Source organism: Verruconis gallopava, assembly GCF_000836295.1.
Source record: "Verruconis gallopava strain CBS 43764 unplaced genomic scaffold supercont1.10, whole genome shotgun sequence".
NCBI classification, from domain to species: Eukaryota; Fungi; Ascomycota; class Dothideomycetes; order Venturiales; family Sympoventuriaceae; genus Verruconis; species Verruconis gallopava.
Window position 1 is genome coordinate 792,765 of NW_015622146.1, and position 22,576 is coordinate 815,340.

The 22,576-nt window shown below is 52.3% G+C and overlaps 9 protein-coding genes across 10 annotated transcripts; 2 read left to right on the forward strand and 7 right to left on the reverse strand.

The window, feature by feature from the left end:
• Positions 1–52: 52 nt before the first annotated feature.
• Positions 53–3,510, reverse strand: PV09_03928. Of its 2 annotated transcripts, XM_016357198.1 has the most exons (3): positions 2,290–3,510; positions 1,144–2,155; positions 53–1,089 (listed from the first exon to the last, which is right to left on the reverse strand). In XM_016357198.1, exons 2-3 carry the CDS (start codon positions 1,984–1,986, stop codon positions 97–99), a joined length of 1,836 nt encoding a protein of 611 aa, XP_016215287.1. In that variant the 5' UTR covers positions 1,987–2,155; positions 2,290–3,510; the 3' UTR covers positions 53–96. The 2 variants fall into 2 exon arrangements, with proteins under 2 accessions (XP_016215287.1, XP_016215286.1); XM_016357197.1 differs by having other exon boundaries at positions 1,144–3,510.
• An 816-nt stretch (positions 3,511–4,326) lies between these two features.
• PV09_03929 (uncharacterized protein) lies at positions 4,327–6,322 on the reverse strand. Its single transcript, XM_016357199.1, has 3 exons — positions 5,788–6,322; positions 5,375–5,731; positions 4,327–5,314 (listed from the first exon to the last, which is right to left on the reverse strand). Exons 1-3 carry the CDS (start codon positions 6,183–6,185, stop codon positions 4,720–4,722), a joined length of 1,350 nt encoding a protein of 449 aa, XP_016215288.1. The 5' UTR covers positions 6,186–6,322; the 3' UTR covers positions 4,327–4,719.
• Positions 6,323–6,778: 456 nt separating this feature from the next.
• On the reverse strand, positions 6,779–10,526 carry PV09_03930 (uncharacterized protein). Its single transcript, XM_016357200.1, has 7 exons — positions 9,892–10,526; positions 9,308–9,623; positions 9,150–9,223; positions 8,941–9,025; positions 8,665–8,871; positions 8,285–8,545; positions 6,779–7,919 (listed from the first exon to the last, which is right to left on the reverse strand). Exons 1-7 carry the CDS (start codon positions 9,925–9,927, stop codon positions 7,456–7,458), a joined length of 1,443 nt encoding a protein of 480 aa, XP_016215289.1. The 5' UTR covers positions 9,928–10,526; the 3' UTR covers positions 6,779–7,455.
• An 859-nt stretch (positions 10,527–11,385) lies between these two features.
• Positions 11,386–13,069, reverse strand: PV09_03931 (uncharacterized protein). Its single transcript, XM_016357201.1, has one exon. The coding sequence runs from the start codon at positions 12,208–12,210 to the stop codon at positions 11,737–11,739; it is 474 nt and encodes a 157-aa protein (XP_016215290.1). The 5' UTR covers positions 12,211–13,069; the 3' UTR covers positions 11,386–11,736.
• Positions 13,070–13,155: 86 nt separating this feature from the next.
• On the forward strand, positions 13,156–15,139 carry PV09_03932 (uncharacterized protein; the record flags this gene model as incomplete). Its single annotated transcript, XM_016357202.1, has 2 exons — positions 13,156–13,233; positions 13,295–15,139. The coding sequence occupies 2 exons, from the start codon at positions 13,156–13,158 to the stop codon at positions 15,137–15,139; spliced, it is 1,923 nt and encodes a 640-aa protein (XP_016215291.1).
• On the reverse strand, positions 14,989–16,275 carry PV09_03933 (uncharacterized protein). The gene is made up of 3 exons (XM_016357203.1): positions 15,848–16,275; positions 15,418–15,790; positions 14,989–15,366 (listed from the first exon to the last, which is right to left on the reverse strand). Exons 1-3 carry the CDS (start codon positions 16,266–16,268, stop codon positions 15,234–15,236), a joined length of 927 nt encoding a protein of 308 aa, XP_016215292.1. The 5' UTR covers positions 16,269–16,275; the 3' UTR covers positions 14,989–15,233.
• Positions 16,276–16,672: 397 nt separating this feature from the next.
• On the forward strand, positions 16,673–18,040 carry PV09_03934 (uncharacterized protein; the record flags this gene model as incomplete). The annotated part of the gene is made up of 1 exon (XM_016357204.1): positions 16,673–18,040. The coding sequence occupies one exon, from the start codon at positions 16,673–16,675 to the stop codon at positions 18,038–18,040; it is 1,368 nt and encodes a 455-aa protein (XP_016215293.1).
• A 111-nt stretch (positions 18,041–18,151) lies between these two features.
• On the reverse strand, positions 18,152–20,191 carry PV09_03935 (uncharacterized protein). The gene is made up of 5 exons (XM_016357205.1): positions 19,813–20,191; positions 19,627–19,758; positions 18,510–19,561; positions 18,273–18,452; positions 18,152–18,217 (listed from the first exon to the last, which is right to left on the reverse strand). Exons 1-5 carry the CDS (start codon positions 20,036–20,038, stop codon positions 18,188–18,190), a joined length of 1,620 nt encoding a protein of 539 aa, XP_016215294.1. The 5' UTR covers positions 20,039–20,191; the 3' UTR covers positions 18,152–18,187.
• Positions 20,192–20,678: 487 nt separating this feature from the next.
• Positions 20,679–21,826, reverse strand: PV09_03936 (uncharacterized protein; the record flags this gene model as incomplete). Its single annotated transcript, XM_016357206.1, has 2 exons — positions 20,679–21,495; positions 21,615–21,826. 2 exons carry the CDS (start codon positions 21,824–21,826, stop codon positions 20,679–20,681), a joined length of 1,029 nt encoding a protein of 342 aa, XP_016215295.1.
• Between the last annotated feature and the right edge of the window lie 750 nt (positions 21,827–22,576).

Sequence of the window (22,576 nt, forward strand, 5' to 3'; positions counted from 1 at the left end):
TCTCGACATCGGCCCCCACGCTGTTGGCGCGCTCCGTGAGGGTGCCTCTGCCGAGCCACCTTGGGGTTGGGGGGAGGGGGGTGGGGTATGGAAGACTCACTCGTCTGGAGAAGCAGATGGAGAAGTTGACCGGCCAGATGCTGAGGCAGAATTGTCGCTCGCCACCTCAGAGCGAGTGTCCTCGACGTCCCGGTCAAGATCTTCGTTACAATAAACAAGATGCTCCCATGTTCTCCAGTGCAAGATCGCGATATGCGCTATTCGTCGTTCCAGGTCCTCCTGTCTGTCACTCTGGTGCAGCTTCAACGGGGTGGAGACAAGAGGCGAAGGCTGAGATGGTGGTACCAATTCGAGGAAGACGTCGTAGGGAGAGCTGGTGATGAGCTCTTCCACCTTGCGGCAGACATTTGGATAGAGCTTCTCGAATATCTGACTCCCGTACTGCGGGACCTTGCCACGTTCCTCTTCTAGATCCAGTAGCGTAGTCGAAGTAGATCTTGCGTTGGCGAGGGCTGACAAGCAGAGATGCAACTTGTCCGAGATAGCGTCACCAAGCTCTGCTTCAAACATTTCAGCGCTTTTGGTCACTTGTAGGGCAAATCGGACGATCTCGCAAGCGATGTTGTCCACGTCGCGAACGTGCCACGCAGGTGCATCTCCGGCGATGATCCGAAGCTGAGATAGGAAGGCATCCTCGTCTTGCTGTGATAATGTCGAGCCTCGTTCGTTGACAAGGTCCCTGAGCACGTCGCAGCACATCCATTCCCGTATCCACTCGTCAATGTCCGCCTGCAAAGCCCTTATTCTGTCAGCGTCGAGAGAGAACGTGTCTGGCAAGGGTGTTGCGCTGGGTAGCAACAGGTCTAACAGTCCCTTGACAAAGGCTCTCACATCTCGGGTTGGCAAAACTTCGTCCCCGTACGTCTGCATGAAGGCGGCACTGTCTCGCACACTGACGAACCACCTTCGGGCCGTCTTGCAGTCGCACTTGGACTTTCGGATGCGGCTGCAGTGATACTTTTTCTCAAAGTTGATCGTGTCTTCGATCAGCAGCGGTCTGAGGTGACGGATTTGATGGTTGGCGACGTCCTAATGCACATTAGCAGAGAGTCGTGACATGTTCGTGTTGCTGCTTTTTCTCACCAGCTTCATGGCCTCCAAAACGTTGAACAAATCGACGAGACCTGCCGTGATCGAGTCTGGAGTTTGCCTCCTGATTTTATCCACCACCCTGTCCACCATTTCGTCCCGCATAGGTGCGCAGTGTCGTTTGAGCAGTTGAGCCGTCCATTCAGCGATGGAGACAAAGTTGAGCGTGCCTCGCGAGACCTGCTGGATGAGCATTCTTACGTCCAGGTGCTCGTCGACGTCGGATTGGTCTCGACTCGGCACCAGATTCTTGATGATGTCTCTCATCGTCTGGAACATGCCTTTTAGACGATGGGTGCATTCAGGGATGAGCTGTGCTTTGGACTTCGGATCCATCGCGGACTTGAGAATGTGGAAGACGAGATGCAGTTCGGCTGAGACGGCCAGCCAGTACCGATACTGGGCTCGTTGCTTCTCTCGCCCCCGCTCGCCGTCCAAGTTAGGTCGAAAGTGAAGTTCCCGATCAAAGTTCACATCGTGCCTCAGCTTGCTGTTGTTGATGATGTTTGCTATGTCGAGCTCGGCGAGGGACTGCCTTGTGATGTGCGGTACCGTAGGTGCCGTACGGAATTCACGTTGCTCTCTCGAGTTCTCCCCAAAGAGTTCCTCAAGGAAACGATTGACCATGTGGTTGCCATCGTGGCTCGGGGCACTGCCCTCAGAGCGTCTCGGTGAAGAGTTTCGGCTTGATGCTGAAGACGCGGTGAGTAGCGCGTCAGACGGCAGGGGCTGCGAGTTCAATTTGTCGGGCGTATGGTCATGCAATGAGCGGCGACTCTGCCAGGAGATTTTGTTGCGTGAACTTCTTCTTGCCGGACCGGTCGACTGCGTGTTCATCTTTGTGTTGACGTCCTTGTTCTCAAGAACGTCTCTTGCTCAACGTGACCCAGACTACGCTTTTCGAACGGATCGTGATGCCGAATATCTGTTCTGAACACGCGAGGGGGATGTTTGCAGAAAAGGCCCGAGCGAGGGTCAATCGCAAACGGACAGCGCGTAGATTATACTAGGAACGGGAATTGGTCAGCATCGCTTGTGTCGTACATATGCAACGTCCTCGAAAGCACAAGGCATGCTTGGGGTCCTTTTCTGTTGAGGGCGGTGTCGGCAAGCTGCAGATAGAACACAGCGAACACGAACCTTGAAGCAAGTTCCGTTGCGCTGAGTCAGGCGACATGCACTACGCTATTCTGAAGCGGGGGTTGGGTTCTCCCAAGATGATTGTTATCTTAGATGCTGTCGGGTGGTGATGGTCGCGTTCAGTTCGTGATTGATGCTTGTGCACGTGCTGTTCGTAGCACGGGGTGGCCGTTTCGAGGTATGACTGACAAGTGTTGTCGAGGAGAGGATTTCGGCACGTACGATGCGTTGATTGTGGACGAGGTAGTCACAGTTCCTCTTGGTGGCCTGCACTTCCGTTGAAGTCCAGATCTTTGAAAGCGTTGTGTTTTTAAAAAATTCTCATGAATACGGAGGCGTCCAGTCAAGTTCTACATCCGGTCTTTCGCCTCACTTTTTGAACAGCAGGGTGGAAAGGGGTCTTAGCGTTGGCAAAAGGCTGGTAGCAGGTTTTTGACTTTTGATTCATCGCAAGCACACACTGCACTCAAGCGACGGAGTTCTTTTCCAGACAATCCAGAGCTGCTGTGCCTGTTTGTTCGCAATCTACAGACTTCATTCGTGCCATGGCCCAAGTCGGCGTGTCATGAGCGAGATATGTTGCATTCGTCCTCAGGCAATGAGAAGAGGCCACGCAAAGCTCAACGTCTGGACACCAGGTCCGCCAATTGCGAAGGGCATCAATATTTCTGCAAAGTGATGCAAGGAAAAACGTCTTTTCAAAGCGCCTTGCGAGAAAAAGGAAAAAAAAGGAGCAATCTTCCCACCGTGTTGCACAGGCAGCGCCCAGTCAGCCGTGTGCTGATTTTGAACGCCTTCGATCGCAGGCCGATATTAGCATGGCTAAGTCACGGCTGTTCCGGCTCCCCAAGGAAATTGGCTCCTCATGATCCAGTAGCTTACTGTGTACTGGCACTCTTCGCAGCCCCGCTGCCATTTTCGGCCACCGGCAAACCTGAAATGTACTGCAGTACGGTGCACACGGATGGCGATGCCAACTGTTCCTTTTCCTGATGGTATGTTCCTGGCGCCAGTGACCTTCCTGGGTCTGGGGCCTACAGCAAGGATCGCTTGTCGTTGTCGTTGTCCTCTTTATCGTCATCGTCATGATCCTTGGCATCTTCGTGGGCTCCCGGAGATGTCGAGCCCCGTCTTTAAGGCTTCATTTCAGGGCTGGCGCGTTGAATGGACAGGAAAACGATGTCCCTTTATATAAACTGTACGTAGACTGCTCAACGAGGCGCAGGGGATCAGAACAGGCAGGCAAACACGCGAGCCGGTCGCGATCATTCGTCCGGCTGAGGACCTTGCCTCTTTTGCCAAAGACAAAAACAAAGGGAAACCAAGGTCGTGAGTGGTCGCCTTGTATCTCTGTCTTTAAGTACTGCTTGCCATCGAGGCGTGGCCCATCTGCGAGGGCCTATGATTCGTCGACACCGACGCTGGTTGATGCCCAACTCCACGTAGAGCCCAAACCTCCCAGCGCCACGCATCGAAAACGTGTGCGTACGTTGCTGCTCGCCCGGAGCCTATTCCCAACCTTAACTGGACGTCATCTCTTCGCGTCGCCACGAACCATTGGCCTCCCGACCCTGTTCTCAGAATGGTCTTGTTCGGCCTCGCCGGTCTTTTGGAAAAGGCTGCTCGTCAGGCCGAGGCTGAGGCGCGGAATGTTACCTGCCGCCATTACGCTCGTGGACATCACCGGCTCTCTTCGATGACCCAACTTGAACGCAGCGCGGGCCCATAGTAACTTGCACATGGGGCGCTCTTCTTATTGTTGTACACGCCAAGGAAGAGTAGGGCTGTGATGACACCTCTCGGTGAGAGCCCGATCAGAACCGCTGCCCACGTTACGGTGTGAATGACAGCCAGCACTGGCTCATCGGGAGGCCTCAGCGCGTCCACCAGCTGACTTGGGCAGCGCCTGCGTCGTCAAATGGTTCTGTTTCTGGCCAGTTGCGAATTTGTTCTGTACACGCTGACTCAAATGGTCTTCGTGGGCGCGGGTTGACTGTTGACAAAAGGAGAATGAAAGAGGGAGACCATGTGTTCCGGTCTCGAGATCAGAAAGCACAATGAACATGGATCGAAACCGAGCTAAACGTACAACCGCGGACCTCCCACCTCAAGTCTACGTCTATGTGCAGTCGTGCAGCGCTTGCCATAAGGGAAATGTCAAAACTTTTTTGTATTACAAGAATGTGTACCAAATACGCTCATTTTTTTTTCAACCGCTCTCCAAAACCTCACAGTTGAACACGGCCGAACAAGTATTAGAGCGGAGTCTGGGGCAGGAGGGAGGGGGTCGCTGTCCTCGGTCCCTCACGTGAGCATGCGCCTAAAGTTGACCTTGACCCGTCGACCAGGACGCCGATTTCTCCAAAGAGTCGAACGACCCTCCTCCCCCCACAACCACCTCTCTCTCACCTATTGCCGGAGCGAGTTTCCTTACTTCATCTCACTCGCAACCTGTGCGTTGACCTCGTCCTGCACGTTCCTTCCTGTCCTCCCACGCTCAAACGTCGGTTCGTCGTGCGAGCCGAGCTGAGGACTCCTGGTGGGTGACACGACGCTGGCGTCATCGCTGTCTGGGGAGTCTTCCCTTTCCGCTGTAAGGGTCCTTCTGGATCTCCTCATCCAGTTCCTCACGCCGCCCACCAGACCCAACGCGTAGCCGGTGGCGAAATCCCTCTGCTGCTGCGGCGAACCGCTGTTTGAGCCGCCGTTTGGCACGTCCAGGTGGGACAAGTGCGACAGTGCGGTGGGAGAGCGAAGGGACGTTGTCGCGTCTTCGCTTGCGCGCCTGTCTTGCGATCGGGCAGGAGCGGGGCTGGCGGGGCGACTGGACTGCAGGAGCTGGCGGATGTCCTTGCCGAGCTCTTGGCCAGTCGTGAGCCAGTTGCTCCGGATGTTGTCGCGTAGATTGGTGAATGTGTTCTTGAAGTCGAGCTCGTTCTTCTTGAGCCAAGACACGTTGAGATCTTGACGGGAGGTACCACGTTTTAGCTGTCGTGCAACGTATTTGTCGTAGTCGCGCACGATCCTGTTTCTGTCGTCAGCTTGCTCCATGCATTAAAGAAAGCCCAAGGGCATCGTGGTATACTTGGTGATGATGTCCGTCGTGCTCACTCCTTCCGTTCGTTGGGTGACCAGGAACTTGCCAGCCGCCTTGATGGGCGCGTAGATGTCGTCGCCCTCGTCAGCACCGTACGGGATGTCGTCATGCGCGACGTAGTCGATTTTGTACTTCTCCATGAACTCAGGTGCGTCAGATATGATCCACGGGCAGTCCTCGACGACTTCGTCCACCCATTTGCAATGCCTAACACTCTCTGCGCGTTCCTTGGCGGAAAGAACGGTCAGGCCTTTTCTTCTGTGCGTCTCCTTGTCACCGGTGACACCGACGATGAGATATGTGTTGGGGAAAGCCGTCTTTGCTTGCTGCAGCTGCCGCATGTGTCTGTGTTCTCCATCAGCACAGAATTGACGCTTCGCACTGCTTTGACCACGACGTACCCTAGATGGAAGAGGTCGAACACTCCGTCAGCGTACACCCTGACCGGCCGTCCAACCGGTGGAGGGTTAGTATGATATCCTTTGGGATCGACCAGACCGGCACGAGGAGGATCCGGCATCCTCATCGTACCGGCCTCCCCACCTTCACCATGCTCCAATCGATCCTCTATCTCGGCGCTTCGATCCAGGTCTTCGGAGGGGCCATTGTGCGTGCGGCTACGCTTCGAGGAGGGCGCTTGCTCCTCCTTCGCGTCCTTGACCTCCTGCAGAATGGGATCTGCCACGTCCTCCTCTGATGCGTCTCGTGACGAGGGCTGGGCGGCGTCAAGTGCTGGGTTCACCTTCTCTGCGTCCTGCTTCTTGGTCGCCGTGTTGGATCTCTTGCGTTTTGGAGCCATTGCGGTCGTTCCTTTACAGTTCCTTTGTCAGTGTCGGGCGGTAAGGCTTCATATAGGGAATGCGACCATGGGAAAACCGTCGGAAAGGGGGGACAATGATGGAACAACAGGAAAGCACGATGTCTGGTATGGGATCTTGAATGGGCCGAAACTTGTTGATGACGTCCGTGCGAAATGACATCGATCGGCGACCCATGCGCGACCTTTTCTTGGCGCTCTGCTTAAAAAAAAAAGCTCGTCCAGCCTCGAACCCTCCGATTATGGACTTTCGTCTTTGTTTCACGACTTTTGAGACGTCGTTGAAGTCGACATGGTGAATGCTGATGTAAAACAGCTCGAACCACGCTGCTGACTAGATATCTCTCTATATCGACGCTTCTCGAGGGGCGCTAGGATGAAATTTCAGGGGACTTATGCCTACAAGCATGCTTCTTGGAATTGCGACTGTTCCGCAGCGGTTGAGTCTTGCAAGAACAAAAGGGCCTTATTTTTTTTTTTCCTTCTCATCGTGCTTGCGACGTAAAGCTGTCACGGTTGTGGTTTGAGCTTCGCTTGGAACTTATCCTCAGCCATGGAATTCATATTCATCGCGGCTCACGTTCGGAGTCTAGTGGTTCTCAAATCTACAGGACAGAGGCTTGTTTGATCGACAGTTCGAGTAGCTGCTAAATGATTTGGGGTCTGCTGAGGAGACTTCGAAAGGCTTTTAAAGATAGCATTGTCTACTTGGCGACATGCATCATGGCCTGGTAATCATGTAAGGCTACGTTGTGTCTAGCGTGAATGCGTACTCGTATCGTGACCGTGGGTGCGACTGTCAATACAGCCCTTGGAAACCGAAGACGCAACGAGTGTCTAGTTAGGACTGGGTAGCAAGTGAACACGCATTTTCAGAAACACCAAATTCCATGACGAGCAATCCCCCAGCCTTCTAAGGGGTGATGCTGCAACCATAATGTAACGTATCGAACGAGAAAAAAATCGACAGTGAGAAGGAAAAAAACCCGTAAGGAGGTATCAAAAGGGGGGTTTCCAGTTGCCGTCATCGTCGTCGCCGCCCTCGCGCCCTCTATCGCTGCTCCTCCCCACTCTCCAAGACATCTGCTTGTGTGCATGCATGTCCCTCGTGTTTACTGAGGAAAAAAGCTCGCGATCGACCGCACTGCCCTACCCTATCCATGATCACGTCGTCATGCCTGAGCCCTTCATGAACACGCATTTCCCATATGTAAGCTCCGTATGCATAATGAAAAAAAATGCTCCGTGCAAACTACACCTTCGTTTCGGCCTTCTCTACGGCGTCTGTCTGCTTTGACGTTTCGACGGTTTCTGATGCAGCCGGAGCAGGTGCAGCTTCACTTTTCTCTGTCGCCACACTGCTAGGACTCTCTATCTTGGTCTCCGCCACGGCCTTAGAATCCGGTCCGGGCGTTCCTTCTCTTTGCTTCCTCACCGCCTCCTCGTCAGCCTCGTCGTCCTCATCGCTCGAAATGCCCTTGTGCACTTGATGCTCCAGATCGTGATCCTCATCATCGTCGGCGTGATCAAACATGTCGGCATCTGGATCATTTGTGTTGATTTCCGTGCCGTCACCGAGGAGGATGATGCGATTCCCGAGGCTAGCAGCGAAAGCGCGTACGCCTGCCCGCCCATGGTGATCGTGCATCATGTCCATGTCGAAATCCTCTGGACTGTCGTCATAGCGATGGCGGATGCCAGGGCCACGGAATTCAGCTGTAGACAGAATGAAATGTTAGAAACCAACATTCACTGCAAACACTGTCCTGGGTAAGATTGAGATCATTTTCGCGGAGTATTGCAACCAGGAGGAATGAGATAGAAAAAAAAGACCCACTAAGAACGCAACACCATTCGTTATCGGTTGTCGCTCTACGGGTATACACTTCTTTGTAAAGGACGAGCCAAAAACAGAGTGCAACAAGGAATAGTGGATGGGTAAGGGAGGAGGAGGAGGAGGAGAAGAAGAAGAAAAAGAAGAAGCAGAAGCAGAAGCAGAAGAAGAAGAAGACGATGATGATGGTGATGATGAAGAAAAAGGACGGGAGAGAAATGGGAGGATGTTTTCAATCAAGACTTGCCGTACTCTGGCGGAGCGCAAGGGCCGTCGCCGTTTGCCACCCGATCGGCGACCATCTTGTACCACTCATCCTTTGTCTTGCCGTTCAGAAGTGCGACGATGACGACGGTCATGTTGTCGCATCCGACGCCTCCCGTGTCACTGTTTGATGCCAGACAGTTGTCCATCAGATTTTCGCAAATGGCGTGAAGCTCTTGTCCCGCAGCAATGCCTCGCCTCACAAATTCCACGACAGCTTGTGAGGATTGGCAATCCCAAATGCCTGTTGTTCATCGTCCCAAACGAGGGATCTAGTCAGCGCGTCTTGTACGGTGCATGGGTAGGGTGGGATTTGTAACGAGGGGAAAGACGAAGAAGGTTGGAGCGGGAGGCGAAACGTACCGTCGCAAGCAACGACGAGAAACTCGTCGTCCTCGTGCAGATCATGCTGAGTAACATCGGGGTACGCAGTCACGATCTGTTGCTCCGGGGGAAGCTCTGCGCTCTTTTTGAATTCGAAGTCGCCGATGGCGCGTGACAGAGCTAGATTGCCATTGACGCGACCGAAATCGACAAAGCCACCGGCGGCGGTGATACGAGCTTTCTCGGCTACGCAGACTCAGCATCCCAAGACACTAAAGTGGTAACGGTAGTAGAGTCAGCGAAATTGGGTCATACCCTCGTTTTGCGGCTTGTGGTCGAAGGACATCGGTTTTGCTCGGCCTTTGATGCCGAGCACAGCTCTCGAGTCGCCTGCATTGCCCTGTAGGTAGCCTGGTCAATACAGTCATCTTATCCGGGCCTGTGCATGCCTAGCACATATGTCATGGTGATTTCCGTCTCTGCGTGTAAGAGGGGGGGGGGGGGGGGCGCGAGTGTCGACGCACCACGTAGATCTTGTCGTGCGTTATGAGACTGACGCAGGCGGTGCAGCCCGAGACTTCTTCCTCGTACTTTGGATCTGCACAGCGAGGTTAGCCAGCCCGACCGTGGGACAGGATCAGACGATTCGGTCAAAAAAGAAAAGTTTTTTTCGTCAACGTGCCGTTCAGGATCGCTCTATCGGTAGCAAGGAACCCGTCTTTTATCGCCTGCTCAATATTGCCCGCCTTGAGAGCCTCTTGTTTCGCGATGATCTTGTGCAGGTTTTCGCCCGCGTATATGGCTACCTTGTCGCCACCGTGACCGTCATACACGCCGAAGAAGCTAAGCCGTTTTGTGGGCGCCGTCTCTGTCGACGAGTCATCGTCGCCGGGCTTGAGATCAAGGACTGCAGCGTGAGCGTCCTCCATGCTGATCCGCCAGCCCTGCATCGAGGACACGCCGTACAGGACACGATCATCTTGGCCTTCGTCCGAGTGCTGCCCGTGCTTATGTTAGCGGCCTCGCCAGGATTTTCTCTCGTGCGTCCACAGCGTGAGCGTGGTGAGCGGGAGGAGACACGTCGCGTGAGCACCGAGGCGGCTTTGCTGTTCAACGACAAGGTGCCGAAGACGGGTGGAAGATGGAAGTTGGAGGGATTGCATGTGCGAGAGTGTGGGTGTGGGCACGAGTGTGGGTGTGTGTATGTGCGGTGCGCAAGTGTGGGATTGGAATGACTAGCAAAAGTGCGTGGAGGTGCGGGCATACCTTCTCGACGACGGGTTCGGAGAGCGTCTGCCCCATGTTGTCTGCGTCCCTTCTTTTTTGGAAGAAGACGAACGCGCAAGGGAGAGAGGGAGAGGAGGTGGGCGGGTGGAGGCCGACGGCGGTGGTGGTGGTAGTGGTGGTTGTGGTGGAGTGTGTGGTGGAGGTGAGCAGGAGAGTGTAGAGAAAAGTCAACACCGCAAGTAGCTCGCGATCATATAAATGTGGGGAAGGAGTATTCGGTGTCGGCGGGTCTTGAGGCGGACGCGGATCTTTGTTCCCTCTGGACTAGGGCGAGAGGATTCACGGCGCGAGGAAGAGGGGATGAACAACGCAGGGGAAAAATTTGAACGGGTATCTTCGAAGCGTGTGTACGCCAGTATGGAGATTGTTCGGAGGTGAAGTGGAAGGGGGAGGGGGTTGCGGCGGCGGAGGTGAGAGGAAGTGATGGCGGCGGCTGCAGTTGTGATGTAGGTAGCAGCAGCAGTGGGGGGGGTTGGAAGCAGTAGGCGTAACAATAGCAGTAGCAGCGACAGCGACAGCGACAGCGACAACGACAACAGGAGGCGGTTCGTGATCGAGTACGCGGACGATGAGGACAGGGAGTTGGCGGTGGTGGTGATTGGCAGCGGGCGTCACTTGGGCGGGTTGGTGGGTTTTGCGTCGCCGGCCTTGGGGCGGGGTGGTGAGCGTGCAGGCGGCGCGCAGGCAGCGCCGCCAGCAGCAGCGCCAGTGCCAGCGACCGAGCCAGGGACGGGGCCAGCATCAGCGCCGGCGTCAGCGCCAGCATCGCCGGCTCAGGCTCATCGGTCGACGAACCCACTGTTCCTTCCTCCGCCTCGCTCAAGCGAGTCCCAGTTGCACTGCGCCCACTCCAGTTCATCGCTGGTGTTGCCCGTCTGCTGGACTGAATGAGCAAATGATGGTCCTGATTCTCACGGTGGACGCTGCTGGCGCCGGCATCCCCGTATCTCTACACGCTCTGCTCTCTCTCTGCGCCCTCTCCCGCTCCTGCTCTTCTCTCTCTCTCTCTCTCCTCTCTCCTCGGTTCCCTCTTCGTCTCTTCCGCGCCTTGTTCCCTGCTCCCGCCTTCCGGCCCGCTGCTTTTTCGCAGTGTACGCAGACGCCAGCGACCGGATGCTTGCTAGTCGCTCATGGGTCTTGTTCTTTTTTCTTTCTCCCCCCTCCGTTCGTCAAGAGGACGGCAGTCCAAGACAACGTTGTCCGCGATGTTTCCCTGTGCGCCAGTTCGGAGACGCGTCGTAGGCTCCAAGCTATGTTACGGCAGCGCAAAACGCACGCGACGCACCAGCCTGCAGAGCACGGAAGCATCCTTTCGCTAAAGTTCACTGAACGGTTTCCGCCCCTGCATGGAGCCGCTTCGTGCCCACAGCCAGCCAGTCCGCTCAACGGCCTGTCCAGCCCCCGGCTCAGTGCTGCCTTCGGAGAGTTCGACTGTCGGAGCGCGAAGATGAGCCCCCATCTGACATCCCCGGCCTTCTCCTTTGCACTACTGCACTGTCCTTCACTGCAGACGTGCGAGCCGAAGAGTACCTAGTTGTTGCCACCACCGCCCAACCTGGCCCTCACCTCCACCCTAGCGTTGACAAGAACAAGATACATATCGCTCAACGTGTATTTTCAATCTGCTCGTCGTCATATCCTCCGCCTACTCACGGTGCAGCTCTATATACAGCCTTGTTTGCCTTGTGCCCTCGTGTCTTCCTCCAAGTCCTGTTTCGCTACTTGCCTTTGGCCATCTAAATGAGCCCGAACCCCCCAGGTCCACCTGGACACAGCAAACATCCTCATTAGATTGAAACCCATTTACAAAAGAGCACTTGACAATCAGGTCCATGTTCGGCGCCCTTTAAATTTGCCACAATGCCCATCTGTGCCGCTGTGCATCGCCAGCGAAACCCCGCTGGCCGACCTACACATGACAGAGCACTTCTTTCCTTGCCTGTGCCGAAAGACGGAAGTGGTTGGACATTGGATGTGATCTGAACTTCTCCCACCACAATCCTCTTTCGTCCGCCATCCGAGCTTTAGCCCTGAGCCTCTACCCTTGTCTTGATGCTCAGTCCAATTCCTCGCTCGCGTGAGCAAACCAGGGGTCCTTTTTTTGGGATTAATTGATTGCTTGCTCTGCGGACAGTCCAGTGCATTAACCCCTCCAAGCCATAAATATACGTATATCCTCCAGCCGTTCGGTCCGTCTGTCTCACGACTACCCGTTGGAAGTTCCAAAAAGTTTCTATCCACATCCCTCATGCCGAAAATCACAAAAAAGATTGCTATTGGCCTCTCATCATCCATCATCGGTAGGCTGAGTGTCAGGCGACGCACGCTTCATACCAGAGTCGTGTTGGGCAAGTCGGCGTTTCAGCTGATGAAGGGCGGCGTTTCGGCGAGTGCAGCTATGAAATGGCTTGGCCCAATTAATCATAACCTGATCATGTCCCGAATCGCTCCTCGGATCCTCGAAAAGAATGCGCCATTAGACGCAGGCTAGTTTGCTGATGCCGAACTTTTCTCGAGCGTTGCGGAGCGCTTGGAGTTGACTCAATAAGCCCGCAGGTGCCTGACACATTGCCCGCACAAGGTCGTCATCGTTTCATCCGACGCCTGCGCACCCATATCGCGAAGTGATCAAGTTTGTACTCCCAAAAGTCGATCACAGAGTCAAGCAGCGCTAGGTAATTAGCAGGCAATGTAAGCAAGAAACGGATCATCGCTGTGACAGAGAAAGCCGAAAACAAACAAATTCCATTCAAACTTGAATACACATCGTCCAAAGAGCTGAGAAGCAGGATGTTGTGGAGTTGACGTGAAATTGTACGAATGTGGGGTGTCTGACGTTACCATGACAAGCTAGTTCTCAGTTTAGCTACAAACTCAGTTATGCATGGTGGGGAGCGGTCTAGAAGTGCTTTGTTCGCGGTACGGACGAGCCAAGTGATGCTTGATACGATTCCGTATGTCCCGAGAAATACAGAACGAGAGATGACGCGTCCGTCTGTCTGAATCTTTTTTTTTTCTCGTCAGAGCTCGAACAACAACACAAGCGCAGTCTTGCCAGTGGGGAGTCGCAGCCGACGTCATGGGACAAACCAGCGCGAACATTCCGTCACGCTCACCGGAAATGAGAGCACGCCCCGTACGAAAAGCTCGTCCAAAGTTTGGAATTGGTCATTCGCGAAGCGATTGCGTGCGACCCAACGTTTTGCTTGGACGCTTGGGAACGGGTCGAGCGAGAATGGTGAAATGCCAAAGCGTGATATCGATCAGGTTGTCGATGCAGACCCAGTCAAGTCTCGGGTCAGGGAATCCATTGCCGTCCAAGTGAGAAAGCGACGCACTGTTCGAATAGAAAACCTTGTGTGCAGCTGACGGGAACGCGTAGGCTTGCGAATCGTGCCGGCAGAAGAAGGCTCGATGCGATGAGGGCTTGCCAAAATGCGGCGCCTGCAGCCGCGCAGGGATCGATTGCATTTACGCGGAGCGCCGCTTGACCAAGAAGGATCAGTCCTTGCAGATAGCAATCAACTCCATACGCCGGCTGGAATCGAAGATCGAGCATCTGACGCGCGCTGTGACCGACCTGGCGGCCAAGGCGCCTCAGCCGTCGTCTGCAAATGCATCCGACGTCCCAGATCTCGCCGTCGCCACGGCCCCAACGACGGCAACCGGCGAGCCTGATCCCGAGTCCAATGCGCTGTCTCTTCCCTTGCACGCTTCGTATCACAAGATATCGTTCAGTCAACATGGAGTCATTCACTGGCCCGCCGTTCTCAAGGCCCTTCCCGCCGACTTCGTGAACAGGATCCGCGAGTTGCCCAAGAACTATGCTGTCGAGCTTGAGCGCTGCCGCAGTCCCTTGCCCAGCGAGACCGCCCTGTTCACCGACATCTCTGCCCAGGACTGGCTCAACAACCTGCCGTTCCGGATCGTGCGAAGCTTGACGGACGCATTCTTCTCGACCTTCAATGGGCTCTATCCTGTTCTCGACAGACGTCATTTCTTCTCCTCTACACTAGGTGCTGCATTGGACGCCAACTTTGACTATTCCATTGAGTCTACTATCGTGCTTCTGGTTCTTGCTCTGGGCTGTCTGGCCGTCGAAGGGCACCGCGAAGGCAACTACCCTCTTGGAAAGGCCTCGCGGGGCGACGAATGCTTCTGTGCTCCAGATTGGTACCCTGCGATCTTGGGTGAAATGTATCCGGGACTGAGCTTCTTCAATGAAGCGCGGAAACGGATGGGATTCCGTACCGGATCCAACAATCTCGACAATTGCCAGGTGTACTTGCTTTGCGCCTTCTACTATACCCAGATCCTCCGTCCCATTGATTCATATCTCATGCTGGTACGTGCTGCGTCATGCTCTCTGATGACGTTGACTTGTTCGGATCCCATCGACTTTGACACTTGGAAAGGCGACATGGAATCTCGCGTTTTCTGGTGTTGTCTGATGTACGAGACAATCTTGGTTCAAGAACTTGGAGTTCCCAAAAGTGGTCTTGCTGATTTTGAGGCGTCGGTGCCCCTGCCAAAGTTCAAGCCTTTCAAGAGTCCTGATTCCGAAGACAACGATGATGCATTTTTCCACTATCATTTTCTGGCACAAGCGGCAAATCGCATCATGTTAACGCGCATTGCCAACTCCCACTATTTTTACGATGACCGCGGCGACCTGCCCTCTCCGCGAATACAGTCGGAGCTTCTTCATCAGATCGCGCAGTGGAAGGCTAGCCTGCCTGCAGCTCTGCAGTTTGGCGACGAGCCGATGCCAGAAAGGTCTTTGGACCCTGGGCATGCTCTTGCCGAGGCCCTCCTCCGCAGTCGACACAAGGTCATCCACTTTCACCTGGGGCGACCGTATCTGTACAAAGCCTTGCACAACCCCAGTAAGCTTACAACTCACGATCTAGAAGCTTGCCATGCCACATGGGTCGCGGCTATGCATTGGCCCATGGTTTCCGGCGCATGCAAGATGATGAAAAGCTGCATGTTGATCAAATTTGGATGGGTAAGCCAATTGTTTGGCCAGCTTGTCACAATGTACTGTTTCGCAACTTCGTCAGATCATCGCCTCCGGGACACGTTGCCACCTGGTTGGATGCAATGGTGGGAAGAAATAATCGAATTGCTTGAGTACGCAGCTATACACAGCCCTACCGCAGCGGTGGATTTAGAGCTAGCTCGTTCATTACAAAGCGCTCTCGTTGGATACCAGGTTAGGGGCTAGATCACGTTGTAGCGATGATTGTGCTGCCGCTCTAACACGTGTGTTGAAGCTCTTGGCACGAGAATTTGTCCTTCGCGCATAGCCACGCTCGATGCTATGACCTTGAGGGCGGAAGCGGGTAGCCGCCCAGTTCATCAAAGAACTTACCACCTTCTACTAACACGGACAACATCTCCTCACCAATCCATTGAGACGTAAGCGTATCGAGAGCCTTCTCAATCTCGACCCTGAACTTATATTAGCGAGAGATTGCTCGGCTTGAAGCGCCCTTTTCTTACATCTTTTGTCCTGCAACGAGATAGCAGCATCCTCTTAAGGTCTCGTCGCCGGCAGTTTTTACAATCGCCTTTGCTACGTCACTGGTGGTATTCGCTGGAAGGCCCATCGCCTTCCACTTCTCTGAATAACCACTGGTTATGAATGTCGGTGTGACAAACGGGGCGACGGCATTCACTCGTATATTATGCTCGCTCGCAAATTTTTGTGAGGATCTCAGCAAGCCGATTACACCATGTTTTGATGAGATATATGAAACAACTGCGGTGCCACCAAAGTAGCCGCTTGTCGAAGCGACCAGAAGAATCGATCCTCTTGATTTTGTGACTGGATCTATCGAGTTCTTACTCATATGGAAGATGGCCAATCTCAACGCTAACATTCATTTGTGAGTATCTTTAGTGGAGGTGAAATGGATTTTCTCTTACTTACTATTCATAGTGCCTTTGAGATTGGTGTCAATTACGCTGTACGATTCGATTGGCTCCTTCAAGTCTCCAGCCTCGTCCACTTCAAACTGGTAAAACGGCGTGCTCTCCATGACGCCAGCGTTGGCAATAACGACATCCAGCCTTCCGAAACGCTCGATGGCGGCCTTGAAACCTGATTTCATCTCATTCCAATTGGCGATGTTTCCTGGAATGAAGTGGGCACGTCTTGGATCCGAGAGCTCGGAAATGATATTTTGAGCAGCACTTCTAGAGACGGGAAGATCGACCAGAACCACCTTTGCACCATTCGCATGTAGCAAGCGTACTGTCTCCGCCCCTATACCACCAGCTGCCCCAGTCACAATTGCAACTCTGTCTTGGATGTTTGCGAAAAGCTGAATATCAAGAAGTGTCGAAGGCATTTTTTTCGTGTACTTGTGAAGGCTTCGCGCAAAACAGGTCCGTCCGTGAAACAGCTAGCCGATCAGAAATCGACCACTTGAAACCTTCAGCTTCACGGCCTCATGTAATCGCTTTTTGCAAGTCATTCAGTTATTTTGAAGACATCTCGAAGGAGCTCACCAGGAATGGAATCTACGGACTTTTTTGGAGACATGCACGCGCCCGACTACGGAGCTCAAGCTTTGTTGCGGGGCATGAAACGATTTTGTGGCTAGATCTAGCATTTGTAGCAAGCCTACCACTTACTTTAATGGCAGAAGAACGAGAACAAGATGATAAGCTGATGTCAACAATTGCTTAAAGGGCACAGAAGTTAGCCTGGCCATCGGTCTCCTAGCCGCCTAGGCTCTCATTGCGCTCCCAAATGTTGCTCCACTTCATGACACGAGCGGACAGCTCGTGTTCCGACGCCGTGGAGATCGCTGACCAGTACTGGAAACTGACCGCTCAAGATGTGGCTGTCAGCGGAGAGGATTTCGAGCCATTCATCTGCATCTCTTATTCTTGGGGTTCGGCGAAAGAAGCAAGCCCTTTCCGAAACAAGCTGAAAATCTCGACGCGCACGATACCCGCATTAACGGTGGTCTCGAAGCTGCGCCCGTCGTGCAAGAACTTCTGGATCGATGCATTCTGCGTGCCTCAAGAATCTCCTCAGCGGCAGTACGTCCTCGAGAGCATGGGATTGATCTATGCCACTGCTGCAGAAGTGATCACCGTTCTTTCAACACAGACGAAACCAGCCTTGGAATGCACTGCTACGCAAGATCATATCTGCTTTCAGTACTTGGACGCTTTGGAGGAGGATGCTTGGGTTTCAAGGGCATGGACCTATCAAGAAGCAGCGAATGCAAAGCTCCTGTCATTCACCTATGAAGGCGCTACAGATCTGGTGATTGGTGCGATGGACTTTCTAAACGCCATAGGATACACCAAGACGCTGCTTGCGGACAGCGAGGCGTACATTGACTTAGTACGGCCCTATCCGCGACTGTCCTTGCTGGAGGATTTGTTGGCCGAATACTGCATGGGCGGGCACCAAAATCATTCGGCACTGGCGATCATGTCGAACATGGAGCAGCGGACCCAAGAGAGACCAGAGGACCACTTCTACGCCATGATCGGAGTCATCAGCGATTCCCAGGCGAGCTCTTACGGGATCGAAAATCCGTGCGAACTTTTCATGACGCTGTGTGAACGCAAAGGGGACTATTCGTTCATATATAGCGTATCTAAACGCGAGAGCGTGCCTTCGAAGCGATGGCGACCTGTTCCCGACAACCTGCGAGCCATCATGACCAATCACTCCTGGGGGAAACAACAGTCCGCACACAAGGAAGGCGAAGAATTGTATCTTGATCACATGATGGTGCCAAGATTAACGTCTTCTCCAAGTGAAGATGTAGAGTTTATCAAGTGCGCTCGGAGCATTATGCACAGAAGCGACGCCATGGAGCCGTTGACTCCCCTGCACCAAAAAGTTTTTCGAGGTCTCGAGACGATGGGCTTCAGCGGGAGTTCGGATCCTATCCACGCGGAAAAAGGGGTCTTCTTTCCAGCTCAAGATGTTTCCTACGCCACCATTATCACCTTGATGGTCTCGACAGAGGTTCTCTGGTCCTTCGGTGCTCCGGGTCTCGTGCATCACAAAGTCGACGACACTGATGCATACACCGCCGGAGTATACGTTGGTGTCGTTGACAAAGAGAGTACATCTTCAATCAAGATGAATTGAAATGATTGCAGAGAAACTCAGTTGGCTTCAATAGCTAGTGCGAAAGCAATGCCAGACTAAATGTAAATTACTCTTTTTTTTTTTAATTTAATTCGAAGAACTTTACGAATTATTTACATTAACCAAACTATGTGCCGTACATGCCTGTCATCGACGATGAGAAATCGTTTTCCTCCACTGTTAGGTCATTAGCGTACAAAACTTCTATAAATGTATAATCACTGCATCGTACCTTGTGATTCAGGAAGAAGACTGGCACGCCAAGGGCGAAAATGGCGATGAAGATTCCCATTAAAATCATGAAAGCTTTCATGTAGGAGTACTTCGAGACCATAGGGACGATGCCGTAGCTAGCGCTGAAAGAAACAATGTTTTTCCCTCCAATCACAGCGACGATCGCCGCACCTGGATTCTTTAATGCATTGTCAGCATTCTCCGTACTCAATTTACATTGTTCGTGTGGTTTTACCTGTGGAATCACCTCAGCCGCAAATGTAGTACTCGTGATCAGAATGCACGTGAAGCTGAATTGATAAATCGCCCAGCCAAAGACCAGGCCCCATGCACTGTACTTCTCCGGGTGAGATGCACAAACGGCAATGACGACAATACCGCAGACTCCTGTCAGGCAAGGCACAATCAAGTGCACCAAGTGATGCTCGGGCCTATGGATGCCGTTGTTGCGGCGAGCCAGCCACAAGTTGATTTTATCTGCGCAAAACCCGGCGTAAAACATTGCAAGGAGACTGGCAGGGATCACACCGGCGTTGAAAAGACCCACAGAAGAGGCAGACCAGTGATATGCCTCGACGAGAATGGTGCTGTAGACCAGGGTGATTCCTATTCCGATACCGAGGGAGATGGACGCGCACATTAGAGCGAAGATCACGCCGGGGGAGGTTAAAGCCTGGAGAATCTTCATGTATGCGGAAGCCAAGATTTGAATTCCATTCGGGGTGACGTCGCTCCAGGGCTTCAGCTCCTGGATAAAAGTACGCTTCTCAGTGGTGACGGTAACGTGCTCCTGAACATTGCCCCATCGTTCTCTAGCCTCTTCGTCCGAAACGATGTGCGTAGTGCCAAATTCGTCCGTGTACACGACCTGGCCGTCGAGAGATGTAGGAGACCTGAAAAATTTGGTCTCCGGCAGGAGAAAGACGACCATGAGTGCCGACACGCCGAGGGTGATGCCAAAGAGCCAGTAGTACCACCTCCATGACGTTGCGGCGACCAGATAAGAAAGACCGATCAAGATTCCGGAGCTGACACCGTTTTGAACGGACCAGTACAGTCCGAAGAAGAAACTGCGCTCGTTCAAGAAGGTGATGTCGGACAGGATCAGCGGCAAGATCGACTCTGTGGCGCCTGTTGCAAGCCCAACGAAAATGCGGCTTATGAAATGTCCTCTGAAGTCTTTGCTTCCACCAGCCGTGAGATTGCAGATAAAGGCTATCGAAACAGCCAGAAGGAACACTGGACGACGGCCAAGTACAAATGACAACGGGAGCAAACCTAGGCAGCCTGATCATCACATAAGTAACGAGTCATGATGACTGCAGCGCAGGTATCAGTGAGAAACGACATACCAAATGCCATGACCATGGTAGGATAGGTGCTCAGCCCAGTGATCTGCTCCGCTGAATGATGTGCGCCGTACATTTCGTACAGAGTGTTCATGAATGTACCTGTGCCAGAAAGAGAAAGGATGGAGAAGATGGCTGCATTGCTTATGTTAGTATCTAAGGCCTGCTACGTGGCTCTATCCGACATACAGAACCAGCAACATGTCACCACAATCCCCAATTTGCGCCACTTGTTGAAATTCAGAGGATCATTTGGGTCGTTGGTAGGCACTGGAATTCTTCGAACATGATTTGTTTTCGTCACCAGTAGAACGTCGCCGGTGGTGCGCTCATTGAGATTTTGATCCTCGTGTTTGGTAACGCTGTTGCAATCCTCGAGCTTATCGATGGTCGGCGACGGAACTTTGGCCTCCATTGTATATACTCCGGCGTCTCTGCAAGGCAATCTGGGATGTGATGGCCGTACCACCTAGAAGATGCATGGTCCTATATGTAGGATGTTAGCCCGCGCTTTACATCTGAGCCCTTAATCAGTAGGCATTCGGTTCGGCATGTGGGCATAGGAAACTTTTCGTGGAGAAAGAATCTGGGGCAGATGTAGAAGAGTATGCGGAGATGTTTACTTTGGCATCGACCAATGATGATTGCTCGGATTATATCCGAGACCGAATCATGCATCCGAAAATCTTCTCGTGATGCGTATTTCGGATCTCTGTGGAGATGCGAAGTTCGCGCAAATCCACCAATTCTCATGAAATTACAATCACTGTCAAAATTCCGTATTGATTTTTTTTCTGTATTTCATGACAGAACTTGCCTGAATCGCTGCTCCTCAACATGTTGTGAATTTTCCAACCGTGCAAAAATTCCCTTTTTGACCAAAGAAAGGGCGGCGTGATTTTCATGGGTTACAGCATTGCTTTCGGAAGTCTTGAATTGGAGTAACTAGTTCTAGTTGCTATTGATAATAATTATGAAAATGATGATGATAAACAAAGACAGACGGGCTAAGTGAATGTACATTGTTTTATATAACCGATAATCCGAAGTCCTCACTAGGTCTTAATATATGGAATCCCTGTTAATTTGAAAGCTCTCTCGCTCAGCACAGGTTCATTCAGTGGCCTGCTTCGTTGAATTTTATCTGGCACTCCGTTCCGCTTGGCAATATTCCATCCGACATTCATGGCATTTGGCCAGTGCGTTGTGCCCACCCTCTCTTCAAACGCCTTCTTTTTCCGAATCAAGTCCTCCTGAGTGGCATCCGCGACAGGCATGTAGCAAGTATAAATGGCAAGCCGATCGACATTAGTCTTTGTCGGGACATTGTAATGTGGCGTTCTTGAATCCCACACGATGAGATCTCCAGCCTCGCCACAGACCTTGTGCCAGTCGCAACCATGATCTTTCAGCCATTTTAGACCAGCTTCGGTGTAGCCGTACCACTCAGGAGTCCATTGTGGGATTCTCTTTTCATGCTTCATTTCTTCATGAAACTGCTCGCTCAGGAGGTGAGCGTTCTTGCAAACAATAAGACCTCCATCATCAGGTCCATTATCGTGCAAATTCACAAGACCCTGTAGACATCTAAACCCTGGCTTATCGGGATCTTGATCTTGGTGTGGCCATGGTTTGTTCTCCGGCAGATGAGTTCGATTTGCGAAACCGTAGTTTATGGCATCAAAGGAAACAATCAAATCCTCGGTTCCATAAGCCTTTTCAAAGGCGCTGATGATGCCTGGCTCACTTCGAACAGCCCAAACAAAGTCTTCGTGGCATGCTGCATAGTTAAAAAGCATGCCTTTTTCGGTGATGACTGGGAGTTTGTCGGGATGGACCGTGGAAGGATCGTTTCGATCATAGCCAAGGTTGCTATATCGTTATTAGTCAGTAATTATGTTTGTATATAAACATGAAATTATGTTCGCTTTCGAACAAATGAGCTTCCACTAATTGTGAAGAGGCCAAATGACTATACGAGTGTTACGTACAAGGACTCGAGAAGAGAATACATCTTGTCTGCGTATTTCTCGGCACGATCTTTTGGGATTGCTCCTTTGATAACCGCATATCCATCGCGAATCAAATCATCGCGCCAGTCTCCGTAAACTGGATCAGTTCCATCAATTTTGATTCTCTGTTGTCCAGGGACAACGGGAATGATCGGGGATGGAGTCACGGCAGTTTCAGTGATGGTGGCCATGGTTTTGCAGCGTTAAGACGTCTTGAATTTGTGGAAGTTGAATAGGAGTTAGAACCAAGTGAGTTCACTTAAGCAGGGCCATTCTCATCAGAATTAAGTAGTAACAAAGAATACCTAGAATAAACATGGATCCTAGAGTAAGCACGGCATCATCCGAGTCATGCTCGTTGTGCCTTCGGAAAGACCACAGACGAGATCGGATTGAACCGAACCCCATCTTTGATCTTCCCCGACCCGAGTGTGGCTCAAAGCACTTACTAGGTACCGAATGAATCCATCTCGGAACAAACGGCTCCATACGTATGATGTTTCGCTACAATTAAATCATAGTTTTGCATATTATTACTGTCGCATGTCTCTATCTATTGCTATGCTTTCGTGATACAGCACGACCAATTTTCGCCCAGATTTGATACGCTCAGCAATGATTGACGAGTCATCCGTTTTCAAAATTGTGATAGTCGGAGGGGGAATAGCTGGCCTGGCATCAGCTATAGCCCTTCGCGGACGGAATCGACAAATCCTTGTGTTAGAGCAATCGCGCCTGAACAAAGAGATCGGCGCTACACTCTCGCTTCAACCGAATGCTTCAAAAATAGTTGAACAAACATGGGCGTTGAGAAACGTTGTGGCCAAAATTGGGATGCGCGACGAAGGTTTCCAGATATTTGGAACAGATGGAAAACTTCAACGATCAATTCCATTGCACACGTCAAGCTACGGAGCTGATCGAATGGTTTATCATCGCCA

Coding starts and splice junctions, on each gene's coding strand:
- PV09_03935 (XM_016357205.1), bottom strand. CDS start 20,038: ATGGAGGCCAAAGTTCCGTCGCCGACCATCGATAAGCTCGAGGATTGC. Junction 19,759..19,812: donor GGTGACATGTTGCTGGTTCT/GTATGTCGGATA, acceptor TAAGCAATGCAG/CCATCTTCTCCATCCTTTCT. Junction 18,453..18,509: donor CGGCTGAGGTGATTCCACAG/GTAAAACCACAC, acceptor AATGCATTAAAG/AATCCAGGTGCGGCGATCGT.
- PV09_03933 (XM_016357203.1), bottom strand. CDS start 16,268: ATGCCTTCGACACTTCTTGATATTCAGCTTTTCGCAAACATCCAAGAC. Junction 15,791..15,847: donor TCTCAAAGGCACTATGAATA/GTAAGTAAGAGA, acceptor AATGAATGTTAG/CGTTGAGATTGGCCATCTTC. Junction 15,367..15,417: donor CTCGTTGCAGGACAAAAGAT/GTAAGAAAAGGG, acceptor ATATAAGTTCAG/GGTCGAGATTGAGAAGGCTC.
- PV09_03929 (XM_016357199.1), bottom strand. CDS start 6,185: ATGGCTCCAAAACGCAAGAGATCCAACACGGCGACCAAGAAGCAGGAC. Junction 5,732..5,787: donor TTCGACCTCTTCCATCTAGG/GTACGTCGTGGT, acceptor TGGAGAACACAG/ACACATGCGGCAGCTGCAGC. Junction 5,315..5,374: donor ACGACGGACATCATCACCAA/GTATACCACGAT, acceptor CGACAGAAACAG/GATCGTGCGCGACTACGACA.
- PV09_03928 (XM_016357198.1), bottom strand. CDS start 1,986: ATGAACACGCAGTCGACCGGTCCGGCAAGAAGAAGTTCACGCAACAAA. Junction 1,090..1,143: donor TTTTGGAGGCCATGAAGCTG/GTGAGAAAAAGC, acceptor AATGTGCATTAG/GACGTCGCCAACCATCAAAT.
- PV09_03931 (XM_016357201.1), bottom strand. CDS start 12,210: ATGATGGATGATGAGAGGCCAATAGCAATCTTTTTTGTGATTTTCGGC.
- PV09_03930 (XM_016357200.1), bottom strand. CDS start 9,927: ATGGGGCAGACGCTCTCCGAACCCGTCGTCGAGAAG. Junction 9,624..9,891: donor CCGAACCCGTCGTCGAGAAG/GTATGCCCGCAC, acceptor AAGCACGGGCAG/CACTCGGACGAAGGCCAAGA. Junction 8,546..8,664: donor TCTCGTCGTTGCTTGCGACG/GTACGTTTCGCC, acceptor GATGAACAACAG/GCATTTGGGATTGCCAATCC.